At 39.0% G+C, this 13094-nt stretch overlaps 1 protein-coding gene across 1 annotated transcript; it reads left to right on the forward strand.

Annotated features, from left to right (window-relative positions):
• Positions 1–3061: 3061 nt before the first annotated feature.
• On the forward strand, positions 3062–5476 carry LOC144890892 (uncharacterized). The gene is made up of 3 exons (XM_078772787.1): positions 3062–4565; positions 4693–4830; positions 4922–5476. The coding sequence occupies exons 1-3, from the start codon at positions 3170–3172 to the stop codon at positions 5089–5091; spliced, it is 1704 nt and encodes a 567-aa protein (XP_078628913.1). The 5' UTR covers positions 3062–3169; the 3' UTR covers positions 5092–5476.
• Positions 5477–13094: the final 7618 nt, after the last annotated feature.

Below are 13094 nucleotides of genomic sequence, written 5' to 3' on the forward strand. Positions count from 1 at the left end.
CTTGAGATTGATTATTTTATTAGACCTTGAGATTATTTTATTAGACCTTGAGATTATTTTATTAGACCTTGAGATTATTTTATTAGACCTTGAGATTATTTTATTAGACCTTGAGATTATTTTATTAGACCTTGAGATTATTTTATTAGACCTTGAGATTATTTTATTAGACCTTGAGATTATTTTATTAGACCATGAAATTATTTTATTGGACCTTGAGATTATTTCATTCGACCTTGAGATTATTTCATTCGACCTTGAGATTATTTTATTAGACCTTGAGATTATTTTATTAGATCTTGAGATTATTTTATTAGACCTTGAGATTATTTTATTAGACCTTGAGATTATTTTATTAGACCTTGAGATTCTTTTATTAGACCTTGAGATTATTTTATTAGACCTTGAGATTATTTTATTAGACCTTGAGATTATTTTATTAGACCATGAGATTATTTTATTGGACCTTGAGATCCCTTCATTAGACCTTGAGATTATTTTATTAGACCTTGAGATTATTTATTAGACCTTGAGATTATTTCATTCGACCTTGAGATTATTTTATTAGACCTTGAGATTATTTTATTAGACCTTGAGATTATTTTATTAGACCTTGAGATTATTTTATTAGACCTTGAGATTATTTTATTAGACCTTGAGAACCCTTTATTAGACCTTGACATTCTTTTATTAGACCTTGAGATTCTTTTATTAGACCTTGAGATTATTTTATTAGACCTTGAGATTATTTTATCAGACCTTGAGATAATTTTGTTAGACCTTGAGATTATTTTATTAGACCTTGAGATTATTTTATTAGACCTTGATATTATTTTATTAGACTTTGAGATCCCTTTATTAGACCTTGAGAGTATTTTATTAGACCTTGAGATTATTTTATTAGACCTTGAGATTATTTTGTTAGACCTTGAGATTATTTTATTAGACCTTGAGATCACTTTATTAGACCTTGAGATTATTTTATTAGACCTTGAGATTATTTTTTTAGACCTTGAGATTATTTTATTAGACCTTGAGATTATTTTATTAGACCTTGAGATTATTTTATTAGACCATGAGATTATTTTATTGGACCTTGAGATCCCTTTATTAGACCTTGATATTATTTTATTAGACCTTGAGATTATTTATTAGACCTTGAGATTATTTTATTAGACCTTGAGATTATTTTATTAGACCTTGCGATTATTTTATTATACCTTGAGATTATTTTATTAGACCTTGCGATTATTTTATTATACCTTGAGATTATTTTATTATACCTTGAGATTATTTTATTAGACCTTGAGATTATTTTATTAGACCTTGAGATCCCTTTATTAGACCTTGAGATTATTTTATTAGACCTAAAGATTATTTTATTAGACCTTGAGATTATTTTATTAGACCTTGAGATTATTTTATTAGACCTTGAGATTATTTTATTAGACTTTAAGATTATTTTATTAGACCTTGAGATTATTTTATTAGACCCTGAGATTATTTTATTAGACCTTGAGATTATTTTATTCGACCTTGAGATCACTTTATTGGACCTTCTGATATTTTTTATAAAACCTTCACATCATTTAACGTGACCATCATAGACAGGTCCATGCCAGGCAGAAATGGCGCCGTTTTCCAGTCAAGGTTTTCTCAGTGGATTTATATACTTTTGATCATACTCTGTCGAATAAGCTTGTGGGCCACCCTGAAATTTGCCTCAAATCCAAGATGGCGGCCAAAAATCCAAAATGGCCACCAGAATAGCTAAAATAGTATTTCTGAGAGTTGCTTTTACCCATAGATGATTTTTTTTCAACTGATTGTGGCCTATTATGATAAAGAAAGATAACTCAGTCATAACTCAGCCATAAAAATTAACAATCGGTACTTTATTAACAAAATGGCCGCCGGGCAACTTCCGTATTACGGAAACTGCTATAACTTCAGTTCCGAGTGTGATATGATTATAATTTTGGTGTCCAGTCATATGTTTTTGGGGTCAAGGAATCCATATTTGTACTTTTTATTTCAGTGAAATCATTGGTTCATAAAGAAATCTAAGATGGCTGCCAATACTGGCCACCGATGTGGCAGATTCAGTCATGTCTTGTGCTCCATAATATATATTACAATACATTTTGATTCAATTTCTTGGTTTCCAAAGTCTGGTTATCCATTTAGTTGGTTTATCATGACACTAGCTCAATAGATCATCCCCTAAATCATGGATGAACAATAAATCCAAGATGGCTGCCGCTGAACGGCTCCTAGTCAGTTTTGCTTCGTCTACCAAACTACACAGGTTTATAAAATGTATCTGAATTCCCATTCAATATGATCCCCGGCTTTGGTTATGCTTTGGGAAAAATATGTTGTTCAAAAGGCACATAATCCTCAGTTACTAAGATCAAGATCAAGATCACTCTCTTCACTCTGAAAGTCTGAATAAAGTCCACAGGTATCCGAAGAAAGTTGTTCCATGGTGCTCTCCGAATTAAGGCTTAAGGACTTATCAGCAATGTTGTGCCTCATAGCAGCTGTAAGGGAGAAGAGCATTGAAACACACCTGGCAGCAGAGAGAACGCTTCTTCCAAAGTGCTTTGCTTTCGGGCACATCAACTATGCTAGGTACCTGACATTCCAACACGTCAATCTCCAAAATCTGAAGGTGAATCACAAAGATGCCTGGGATGATCTGTTGCAAAATGGATTCGGAGGGTCGATGACTGGCGAGCCCTTTTCTACGATCCATGGGGACTTGATCACTGAGACCACAATCAACAGAGAGGTTAAAGTCCGGGGTGGTCCAATGCAAGGCGGTTACAGTACCAGCAAGCAGACAACAGATGCGTTCATAAAAACGAGTCACTTAATGGCAAAGCTCAGAGGAAGATTGAAGGAAAGGTTGCATATCCTGACCTCTTCAACTCACAAGGAAACAAAAATAGGGGCACGGAGGCAGCATGACAACATGGTTCGCAACCTAGTCATCCAATTGGATAAGTACTTTGACCCTTTTCTGATTGGTTCTGCGCGTCACATGAAAACTGGAGTGGAAATTAACCAAGGTATTGTCAGTGGATTGTTGTCATCAACCGAAGCAGGAGAGAAACAATTCCAAGACTTTGTTAACCTTAGACTCAAGGCTACTGGAGAAGGCAGAATGAACATTTTTGACAGGATTGTGAATCTCAAGATCAAAACGGGCATGGAGAAGGTCAAGAAAAATCCAAAGGCAGTGAACGTTCTCAAGGAGGATCGACAAGCATTTGGTGTGTTGGTAGGAAAGGCAACTACCCCTGAAGAGGCACATTCACACCCCCTGACAACTATTCCACTTGCCCTTGCCACACCAGAACGAGACATTCGACAAGGTTCTAAAGCAGCGCTGAGGAACTACCTTATTGAGGAATCTTCATCAACTACAGAGGAACCGCCAAATAGAAGCAACTGGCTGATTGACGGAATGGCAGCTGTAAAGTCAATCCCGGCTCAACAGACTTGGGGAGAATACACTGATGCCCTATTGAAATTCTGCATGCCACCAAGCCAGTCAAACCCAAAACAGCTTGGGATCATATTTGATTCCTACTGTACGTCCACTACAAAGGAGTTAACCCAACGACGCCGAGGGATCTCTGGTAGAAGAACCCACATCACAAGCCCCGAGCAGAGTATGCCCAGAGGCAAAGATTGGGACGCATTTCTGCATAATGCTGAAAACAAGACTGAGCTGATTAAATTTATGGTCACTTACTTCAAAAGTGATTCAGTCAGATCGAAACTCAGAATTCCACTCACCGTGACAGAGGAACAGAATACATGGTTGATCACGCAAACTAAGTTTGAACAACTTGAATCCTGCAACCATCATGAGGCTGACACCAGGCTTGTTCTTCATGCAAGCAAGTGCGAAGGTCCGGTTGTGATTAAGGCTTCAGATACAGATGTACTGATCCTCTTGAGCTATGCCTATTCTGTCTGCAAACCACCACAAGACTGGTTCATGAAGATTGACCATCGGTACGTCAGTGTCAAGAAACTAACGACTCATTTTGGAGATGAAGTGTGTCAAACTCTCCCAGCATATCATAGCATTACTGGATGTGACACGACATCATTCCCATTTCGCATCGGCAAAATCAAGCCATTGAAGAAGATGTTGAAACAAGAGAAATCCCATCTACTCTCTCAGCTGGGCAGATCAAATCAATCTTTTCAAGATGCTACCAGTGCTAAATGCTTCTTCAGAACCTGCATGTATTCTGGAAGTGAACAAGAAAGCTTTGTTGAAACAAGGATCCGAACGTACAACACTCAAAAGGTGAAATCTAGTTCCAGCATCCTTCCAGACGAGAGTAGCACCAATGAACACCTCAAGAGGAGTGACCTTCAGGCATGGGTGTGGTACCAGTGTCTCAAGCAAAACATTGAGTATCCTTCTATCACTGACAGAGGATGGGAAAATACAGATGATGGTATCAGGCCAATATGGTTTACCTGCCCGCAACTCCCTCCAAGCCTCTCCAAGAAAAAGAGCAAGAAAAGACAAATTCAAAGTAAGTATACTAAAAATATATCATTACTTTGATCATTGCTTTTCGTTCCTGTCATAAAGTTCCTCCAATGTATTCCCACTGGCAGTGCATTCATCCAGATTAAATATGTGTAACCTTCCACTTACAGGTCTCGCGGAGTATGATGCAGATTTAGAAGATGCAGTAGAAGAGAGAAGCCAGCCTTCAAGGAAGAAGAGACACAGGAATACAAGCAGAAAACATGTACAAGACAGTGAAGTTCACTGTAGAGAAAGAGAAAAGCAAGGTAGATAAGTCCAAAATGCAATCGTAATTTTGTTATTTTTATATGATTTACTGTTTTGAATCCCGACTATATCCATTCACATTTTTTATAGGTATCGGTGGGGCAGAAGAAAGAGCAGAAGAATCTGAAGTTGATGAAGAGTACCAAGGAGATGGGGAAAATTCGGAGAGCACCATGGAACAACTTTCTTCGGATACCTGTGGACTTTATTCAGACTTTCAGAGTGAAGAGAGTGATCTTGATCTTGATCTTAGTAACTGAGGATTATGTGCCTTTTGAACAACATATTTTTCCCAAAGCATAACCAAAGCCGGGGATCATATTGAATGGGAATTCAGATACATTTTATAAACCTGTGTAGTTTGGTAGACGAAGCAAAACTGACTAGGAGCCGTTCAGCGGCAGCCATCTTGGATTTATTGTTCATCCATGATTTAGGGGATGATCTATTGAGCTAGTGTCATGATAAACCAACTAAATGGATAACCAGACTTTGGAAACCAAGAAATTGAATCAAAATGTATTGTAATATATATTATGGAGCACAAGACATGACTGAATCTGCCACATCGGTGGCCAGTATTGGCAGCCATCTTAGATTTCTTTATGAACCAATGATTTCACTGAAATAAAAAGTACAAATATGGATTCCTTGACCCCAAAAACATATGACTGGACACCAAAATTATAATCATATCACACTCGGAACTGAAGTTATAGCAGTTTCCGTAATACGGAAGTTGCCCGGCGGCCATTTTGTTAATAAAGTACCGATTGTTAATTTTTATGGCTGAGTTATGACTGAGTTATCTTTCTTTATCATAATAGGCCACAATCAGTTGAAAAAAAATCATCTATGGGTAAAAGCAACTCTCAGAAATACTATTTTAGCTATTCTGGTGGCCATTTTGGATTTTTGGCCGCCATCTTGGATTTGAGGCAAATTTCAGGGTGGCCCACAAGCTTATTCGACAGAGTATGATCAAAAGTATATAAATCCACTGAGAAAACCTTGACTGGAAAACGGCGCCATTTCTGCCTGGCATGGACCTGTCTATCAGAGGTCTTATAGACATTGGGAGACATTTTATAATAACACGTGCATGGAAATCCTTTTATGAACCCCGAGAACCCGAGAACCCCGAGAACCGTATAAACACGACTTTAAGAGCCACAATGAGGTGTGTACGTACATCATGCTCCTATTAAGTACTTCCTGATCAAACAGCAGGCATGAAACTGTGACGAAGCATTCAAAACATCTTCACTGGTGCCCCCATCCCCAGTTTTAAACTGAAGATGTTGTTACTTGCAAAATCGAAGATTTTTCAAGTATATGGGTTGGTTGAGTTTATTACTTGCCGGAAAAATTCCAGAAAGTATGTTGGTTGGTTGGTTTGTCTGTCTGTCTGTTTGTGCGCAGTACTACGTCTACATCGTTGCACATAGCATCGCCATACTTTACACACATATTTGTCTTGCCCTGGAATAGACTGTCCCTAATTTTTAACTCTCTAGGCCCAAGGTCAAGCTCAAGGTCACCCAAAACGTGAAATCATGGGGGTCGAGTTTTCATTTAAAATATATTTCAAACCACTATAACTCTAAAAGTACAAGAGATATGCATACACTTACTGTTACTGACATATAGGAAGTCACATACGACATTTCATTTGGCACCATGACCTTAGACCTTGAATGACCTTGAAAGGTCAAACTCAAGGTCAAAAATTGTTTTTTTTTACTAATAAAAAAAGTACATTCCGGCAAGTCCTCGGTCTCTGACCGATTTCTAGCTCTGTTTGTTTGTTTGCCACTCACCTACAGGTCACAATTCTAAACCGATCGTCATGAAACTTCACCAAGTTGTAGAGGTCATCACAATTTATTGAGAAACCTATTGATTTTGAGGTCAAAGGTAATCTGGAGGTCAAATTTCTAAATTCGCCATTTTTCATCCAATTGACTTGAAGAAAGAACAGCATTTGCATATGGAGCCAATAAATAGGGACACCAACTATTTTTGACGTCAAAAGGCCAAGGGTCAACTCAAGGTCAAACTTCTAATATCAATTTTCATCTGAAAAATGATCAATTTAAACCATTTGACCTGAGCTTTGATTAAGATCGTCAATTTTAATCTTAATGAAATTAACAATTTGATGTATCCATGGCAACGTTTTTGGGGGGGGAGGAAGAGGGAGGGGTGCATTTTGCAAGTATCGTGCTCTGCATGACGTCTTCTTGTTTTCTTATTGCTGACTCATTACTTTTCACGTTATTTTCATATTAACAACTAACAGGGGTACCCAGCGTTGCCTGGTGCTGTTCTATACCTGTTGGTATTTTTGAGAAATAAAATGTTGTTTTTTCTATTTTTTTAATCCGGACCTAAACACTGCCCTACACAAAGTAAGTAAAGGGGTTGAGGATCATTTAATATTATCTTTCACAAAGCTACAAAGGCTTAGCACGATCAAGCCATTAAAAAAACTTTTAAATGAAAAAAATAATAAAATAATCTTGCCCAAAATACTCATGGGCACACACGGATGAACCTCTGAAAGATTGACGAAGATGCATATGGCCATCTCTGAGAACAAAATGGCAACACAGACAGACGTCTCAAGACTTTTTACAATTTTATGTTTATTGTAATAATAAATGAAAAGTGTGTGTGAATTACAGGTTTTTTTTTTTATAAGGACAGGCAGAACAACTGGAATAAAGCGCATCAAGTTTACCAAAAATGGTTGCAGTTGGGAAGACCAATACTCAAAAATCAAAGGCAACAGCAGCTCGTATATAGCTGCCCAGAAATCAAGGCTCAGGTCTGATATTCATTCGGGATTTTGCAGGCATCACGTGCCAGGTGTAAGGTCTCTCCCCGAGGGGGGGGGGGGGGGGGAGGTGGAATCAGATGGATGCAATATGCAGATGGTGAGACCTGGTGCCACACCCCTTTGGGAAAACGCTCAACACCTGGCACACGATGCCCACATACTCCTGAATGAAGACCACTCGAAGGTCGAAACATCGTGCCTGAGCCATGCCCGCTGGGCAGCTATCTGGTTCTGGTGGTGGTTCCTTCATTTTCAAAAATGGCGAATTAGGTTTGAGATCTTTTAGTGCTATGTTGGAGTAGACATTTAAATGACAACGACATCACATATAATCTGTGTCTCATTTGCCACGTGACCGATATGTAAGAAATAAATCACAGACCTCACCTCAGTCCTCACCTTGAAATTCTTTTTGCGAGTATAACCACCCAGTTTCACCCCAAGGCCCCCAAATCCAATCTGTCTGAACTTTGAGTTGTAAACCCATAATATCTGCCATTTCCGTTTCGGTAAAAATCGTTTTATATACATTCAAAATTAGGTAAATTATAACAGAAAATTGAATAACCCATTTTCACGGTGCAGATTATATATATATATATATTTATATCGGTGCAGATTATATATATCGCGTGTTTGACATCAATTTCTAGTTGAATAAAAGTCTTAATCGTTCTGCAAACACTTCATTAATCCCTTGCAGGTTACATACATTTACGACTCAGGTATTTATTAGGGGTCAAGACATGGATATGACCATGAAGGATATGGATGAGAATACTAAACATAGCAGTAAGTCATTCGTTCAGGGCATAAGGAGTAGAGAGCAGGTGAGGACAGGTGTAGGTCCAATCAGGAATAGCACAGGGAGAGTGGTTAATTAACACAGGTATTTTGCAATAGTTGAGAGTATCTACAGACTTGGCATTTAATATGGAATATATCTTTTTTCTTGACTTGGGTTTACTTTCTAAACTGAGTATATCAATCTGGTGAGTTTCTTTTACACTTTGGTGATTTATTTGTTAAAAGAACCATGTCACTGATTGTCTGTCGCAGCAAGAAGTCAACAACAGGATTATATCACAGGTGGCGTGGCAAAATGTACGGACAGGTGCATTTGATGATTGGCTTCACAGTCGGGTATACAAGGGTTGTTGCGTTCTGTATTAGTGGAAAACAACTGCTGCACGTCTCCAAAAGTTATTGCCGCTTCCTCTGGAGATGGTCCGTCAACTCGACAATGCTGTTTGTCATGTAGTGGTGGCTTCACGAAATTACGGCATGAAACAGCGTGCTATTGCTCGGCAGTATGGCATCACTCAAGGTCAGGTGTCAAAGATCCTGAAACGAAATGCTCAGAGGGGTGTCCCTACTCCAATACCGAGGCCAGGACGTCCCCACAGAACCACAAGGAGGGAGGATCGCCAGCTGCACCGGTTAGTCCGCAATGGCCGTACCAAGTCAGCTAATCGGCTTAGGGCTGAGTGGCAGCAACCGACAAATGTGCCTGTATCCAGAAAGCTAGTCAACCAACGACTGGTTCAAGCAGGCTATCGTGCCAGGCGTCCCCTGAGAAAGCCACGCCTGACCAGACAACAACGCCAGCACCGATTGCAGTGGGCCAGAGAGCACCGTCAATGGCAGCCAGGACACTGGAATCACGTGATCTTCAGTGACGAGTCTAGATTTCTGGTCTATCGTCAAGATGGCCGCGTCCGAGTGCGCAGACAAGTGCATGAAACCTACAACAAAGATTGTATAGTGCCAAGAGTCCAAGCTGGAGGTGGTGGGGTGACCGTTTGGGCTGCTTTTCATGCAGGGGGCAAAACTGACCTGGTTGTTCTGAATGGAAACCTGAACCAGTTCAAGTACAGGGCCATTCTGGAAGAAACATTGCTTCCATTTGCTCGTGCAGCCTTTCGAGGAAACTTTGTCTTCCAAGATGACAATGCACGGCCTCATTGTGCTCGCATGATCCAACACTTTCTTGCTGACCGTGGTGTAGAGCATATGGAGTGGTCTGCCATGTCCCCGGATATGAATCCGATAGAGAACTTGTGGGCAGAATTAACGCGTCAAATCGACCACTTGGACCAGCAGCCGACCTCTGTGCGTGAATTGCAGCAGGCTATTGTCACTGCATGGCAAGCGATTCCTGTCCAAACCTTGGCAAATCTCGTGAACAGCATGCCTCGACGTGTACGTGCTCTCCTGAATGCTCGTGTGGGTTACACGAAGTACTGAACTGTAATTTTACTGTCCGTAATCCCAGTCGTAATTTAACTTTTGTTTTTGTTAAAAAATTTTTTGGCTAATGTGCAAAATAAAGAGATACTTCTGGAAAACGCACAGAAGTTTAACACAGTACTGTCCATGAATTGAGTTCGATATCAGTTTACATCACTTTCAAGGATCAATTTATTTGTTTCGAAATGTCAAATGTGGTTTTTGTTTCTTTTAAAGGTGACATTAACAAAATCTAGAATAATTTCAACATAATTCCAATGAACTTTTGGTTCTAAGACATCTTGAAAAGTACGTTCACCCCCACAAAAAAAATATTCCATATTAAATGCCAAGTCTGTATCTAAGGGATGAAAAATGGCTTTTAGAGGGGTTCCAGGTACGAGAGGAGGCCTGTGCTCGTATCGGCAACTTATGGTTGCTTGTACTGTGCTCTTTCATTTTAAATGCTGAGCATCAAGCAAGGAAGCAGCACACACCATTTTAAAAGTCTTTGCTGTGACTCTGCCGGGGTTCGAACCACCAACATCCCAGACTGATTGCGGAGCTCGAACCATTATGCCACCTAGTCTGGTTAATATATACTATACTTAGTTTAACGAGTTGTTCGGAAGATGTTAGAAAAGCTAATCAGGGATCAGATGGGGAACCATTGAGATAAATTGAAACAAATTAAAGGCAGTCAGCACGGGTTTACTAAAGGAAAATCTTGTTTATAACAAATGTATTGGAGTTATATGAAGCAGTTTCTGATTGGGTGGATGAGGGAAAAGGCAGTGGTCGTAGTATATCTAGACTTTCAGAAGGCATTTGCTAAGGTACCATATAGAAGGTTGTGGACAAAGGTGAGGGCTTGTGGAGTGGCTGGTAGCATGGCCACCTGGATTAGAAACTATGTTTGTGATAAAAAGCAGAGTGATTGTGAATGGGAGAATGTCTAGCTGGGAAGTCATAAGTAATGGGGTACCCCACAGATAGGTACAGGGACTGTTATTAGCTATCATTTGACATCAATGGTTTTGATAATGGGGTTAAGAGTCGGCTTTCTAATTTTGAAGATGACACTAAGGTTGGAGGTAATGCAGATAGCAAAGGGAGGAGGGGGGTAGGGGGGGGGGGGTGGCTGATCATATTCAGGAACGTCTAGGTACTTGCATAGATTGAACAAAAGATTGACAGATGTAGTTTAACATAAAGAAATATAAAGGTGGTGAGGATGGGTAGGAATAATGAAAATAGGGATTACATAATGCAAGGAGTAATCTTGAAGTGAAATAGATTATAAATCAAAAGGAGTAGTGTTAACACTGTACATTAATATAATGAAACATCATCTGGAATATTTTGCGCAGTTTTGGCCACTCCATCTGAGGAAGGTCATAACTGCCAATCCTGTCATAGAGGGGATTCAGTGCAGGGCAACTATATTGATTCCAGGGCTGGCTAGTAGCTAGACTAAGTTATGAGGATTGGATGAAGGAGACAGCGATTCATACATTAACTAGAGCAATGCGACTGTGTTGCCAATATGCATCCACGTAGGCTGTGACAATGGGTATATGCCCTCTTCACCATCCCCAAAATAAACCTTTCAGCTGAGATTTAAATTTGGTTTAAATTTAAATCCTCCCCTCCCCCGCACACTCGCCTCGGTTTAAATCCCTTCAGCTGTGAAGTATCACATTTTTACCACAGGACAGGTTTCACATCGATCGGTGAAGCGTTTTCGAAGAAGGGATTTAAAAATATATACAGTATATCAGCTTTCAAGCTAATATGGCTGCCAAACCACTTGACATATGGCATTAAAAATGTATACACTGTATATGTATGGGTAGGACATCACGTTTGTGAAGTTTTGTTTTGATCGGATAAGGTTAATCTTTCTATCCAAGATGGCTGCCAAACCACGGGACCTACGATGTCAACATTTTCAAACTATATGTAACAATGGTGTTATATGACAACTGTTAAATTTTGCATCGATAGGGTAAGCGGTTTCAGAGATATAATTATTTAATATTTTCCTTCAATCCAATATGGCTGCCAACCATGTGACCTATGATGTCACAAATTTTATATTTCAATTCAAATGTGTCAGAGATCATGTGCATGCAATTTTTGATTTTTAGGATAGGGCATTCAATTAAAACATTTATGGCTGGTAACCCTCTTCACCAATGATGTCATCATCATCATGCTTTCGTTCCCCATCGGGAGTACTTGACAATGTGCCAAGTTTCAAATTTCTCTCGAAAAACTACCATCTCTAGTCTCTCTAGAAACATAGTATAGTGGCAGCAGAAACAGGAGATAGGTTTAAACCTAGTTGGATATTTACCTTGAGGCATTGGAAATAGATGGTTATATTGACATTGGCAGGACTCTTTGATATATATATATATATTTTTTGTATAGAAGATCGAGGCTCGTGAAAGAGCTAACATTAATCACAAAAAGACAACCCCCCCTCCCCCCCCCCCCCCCCAAAATAAAATAATAGTTGGCATGGGTATATAGAATTGTCCATTTCAACGAGATTTAAATTGACGATCTTAATCGAGGCTCGTTTCAATCGGATGCAAATTGACGATTTTTCAGATGAAAATTGATGATTTTAAAAAAGTTTGACCTTGAGTTCTTTTGAAATTTTGGAAGTTTGACCTTGAGTTGACCTTTTGACCTCAAATAGTTGGTTTTCCAATTCAGTGAGGCAATATGCAATTGTTGTTTAATCCTCAGGCTAATAGGATGAAAATGAACAATCTTTCAGACGAAAATTGATTATTTTAGAAGTTTGACCTTGACCTTTGAGTTGACCTTTGACCTTAAACAAAGTTTCCCAACTTAGTGACAACATGCAAATGCTGTTCAACTTTCAAGTGAATTTGAAGAAAAATGACAATTTTAGAAATTTGACCTCAAGATGACCTTTAATGGCAAAACCAATAGGCTTCTTCCTTATGACCAACTCTACACTTTGGAGAAATTTCGTGAAGATTGGTTTAAAATTGTGACCTGTAAGCGATTGACATACAGACATACAGACAAACACATACAGGATAACACATGTGACCAATCAATATACAGGGTCCGGCTGGGAGGTGTGACGATTTTCAGAAAACTCGTACACAGTTATTTTTAGTCGAATTGCAATTTTTTTTTTTTTTAAGA

Source organism: Myxine glutinosa, chromosome 2, assembly GCF_964187855.1.
Source record: "Myxine glutinosa chromosome 2, kmMyxGlut1.1, whole genome shotgun sequence".
Classification (NCBI taxonomy): domain Eukaryota; kingdom Metazoa; phylum Chordata; class Myxini; order Myxiniformes; family Myxinidae; genus Myxine; species Myxine glutinosa.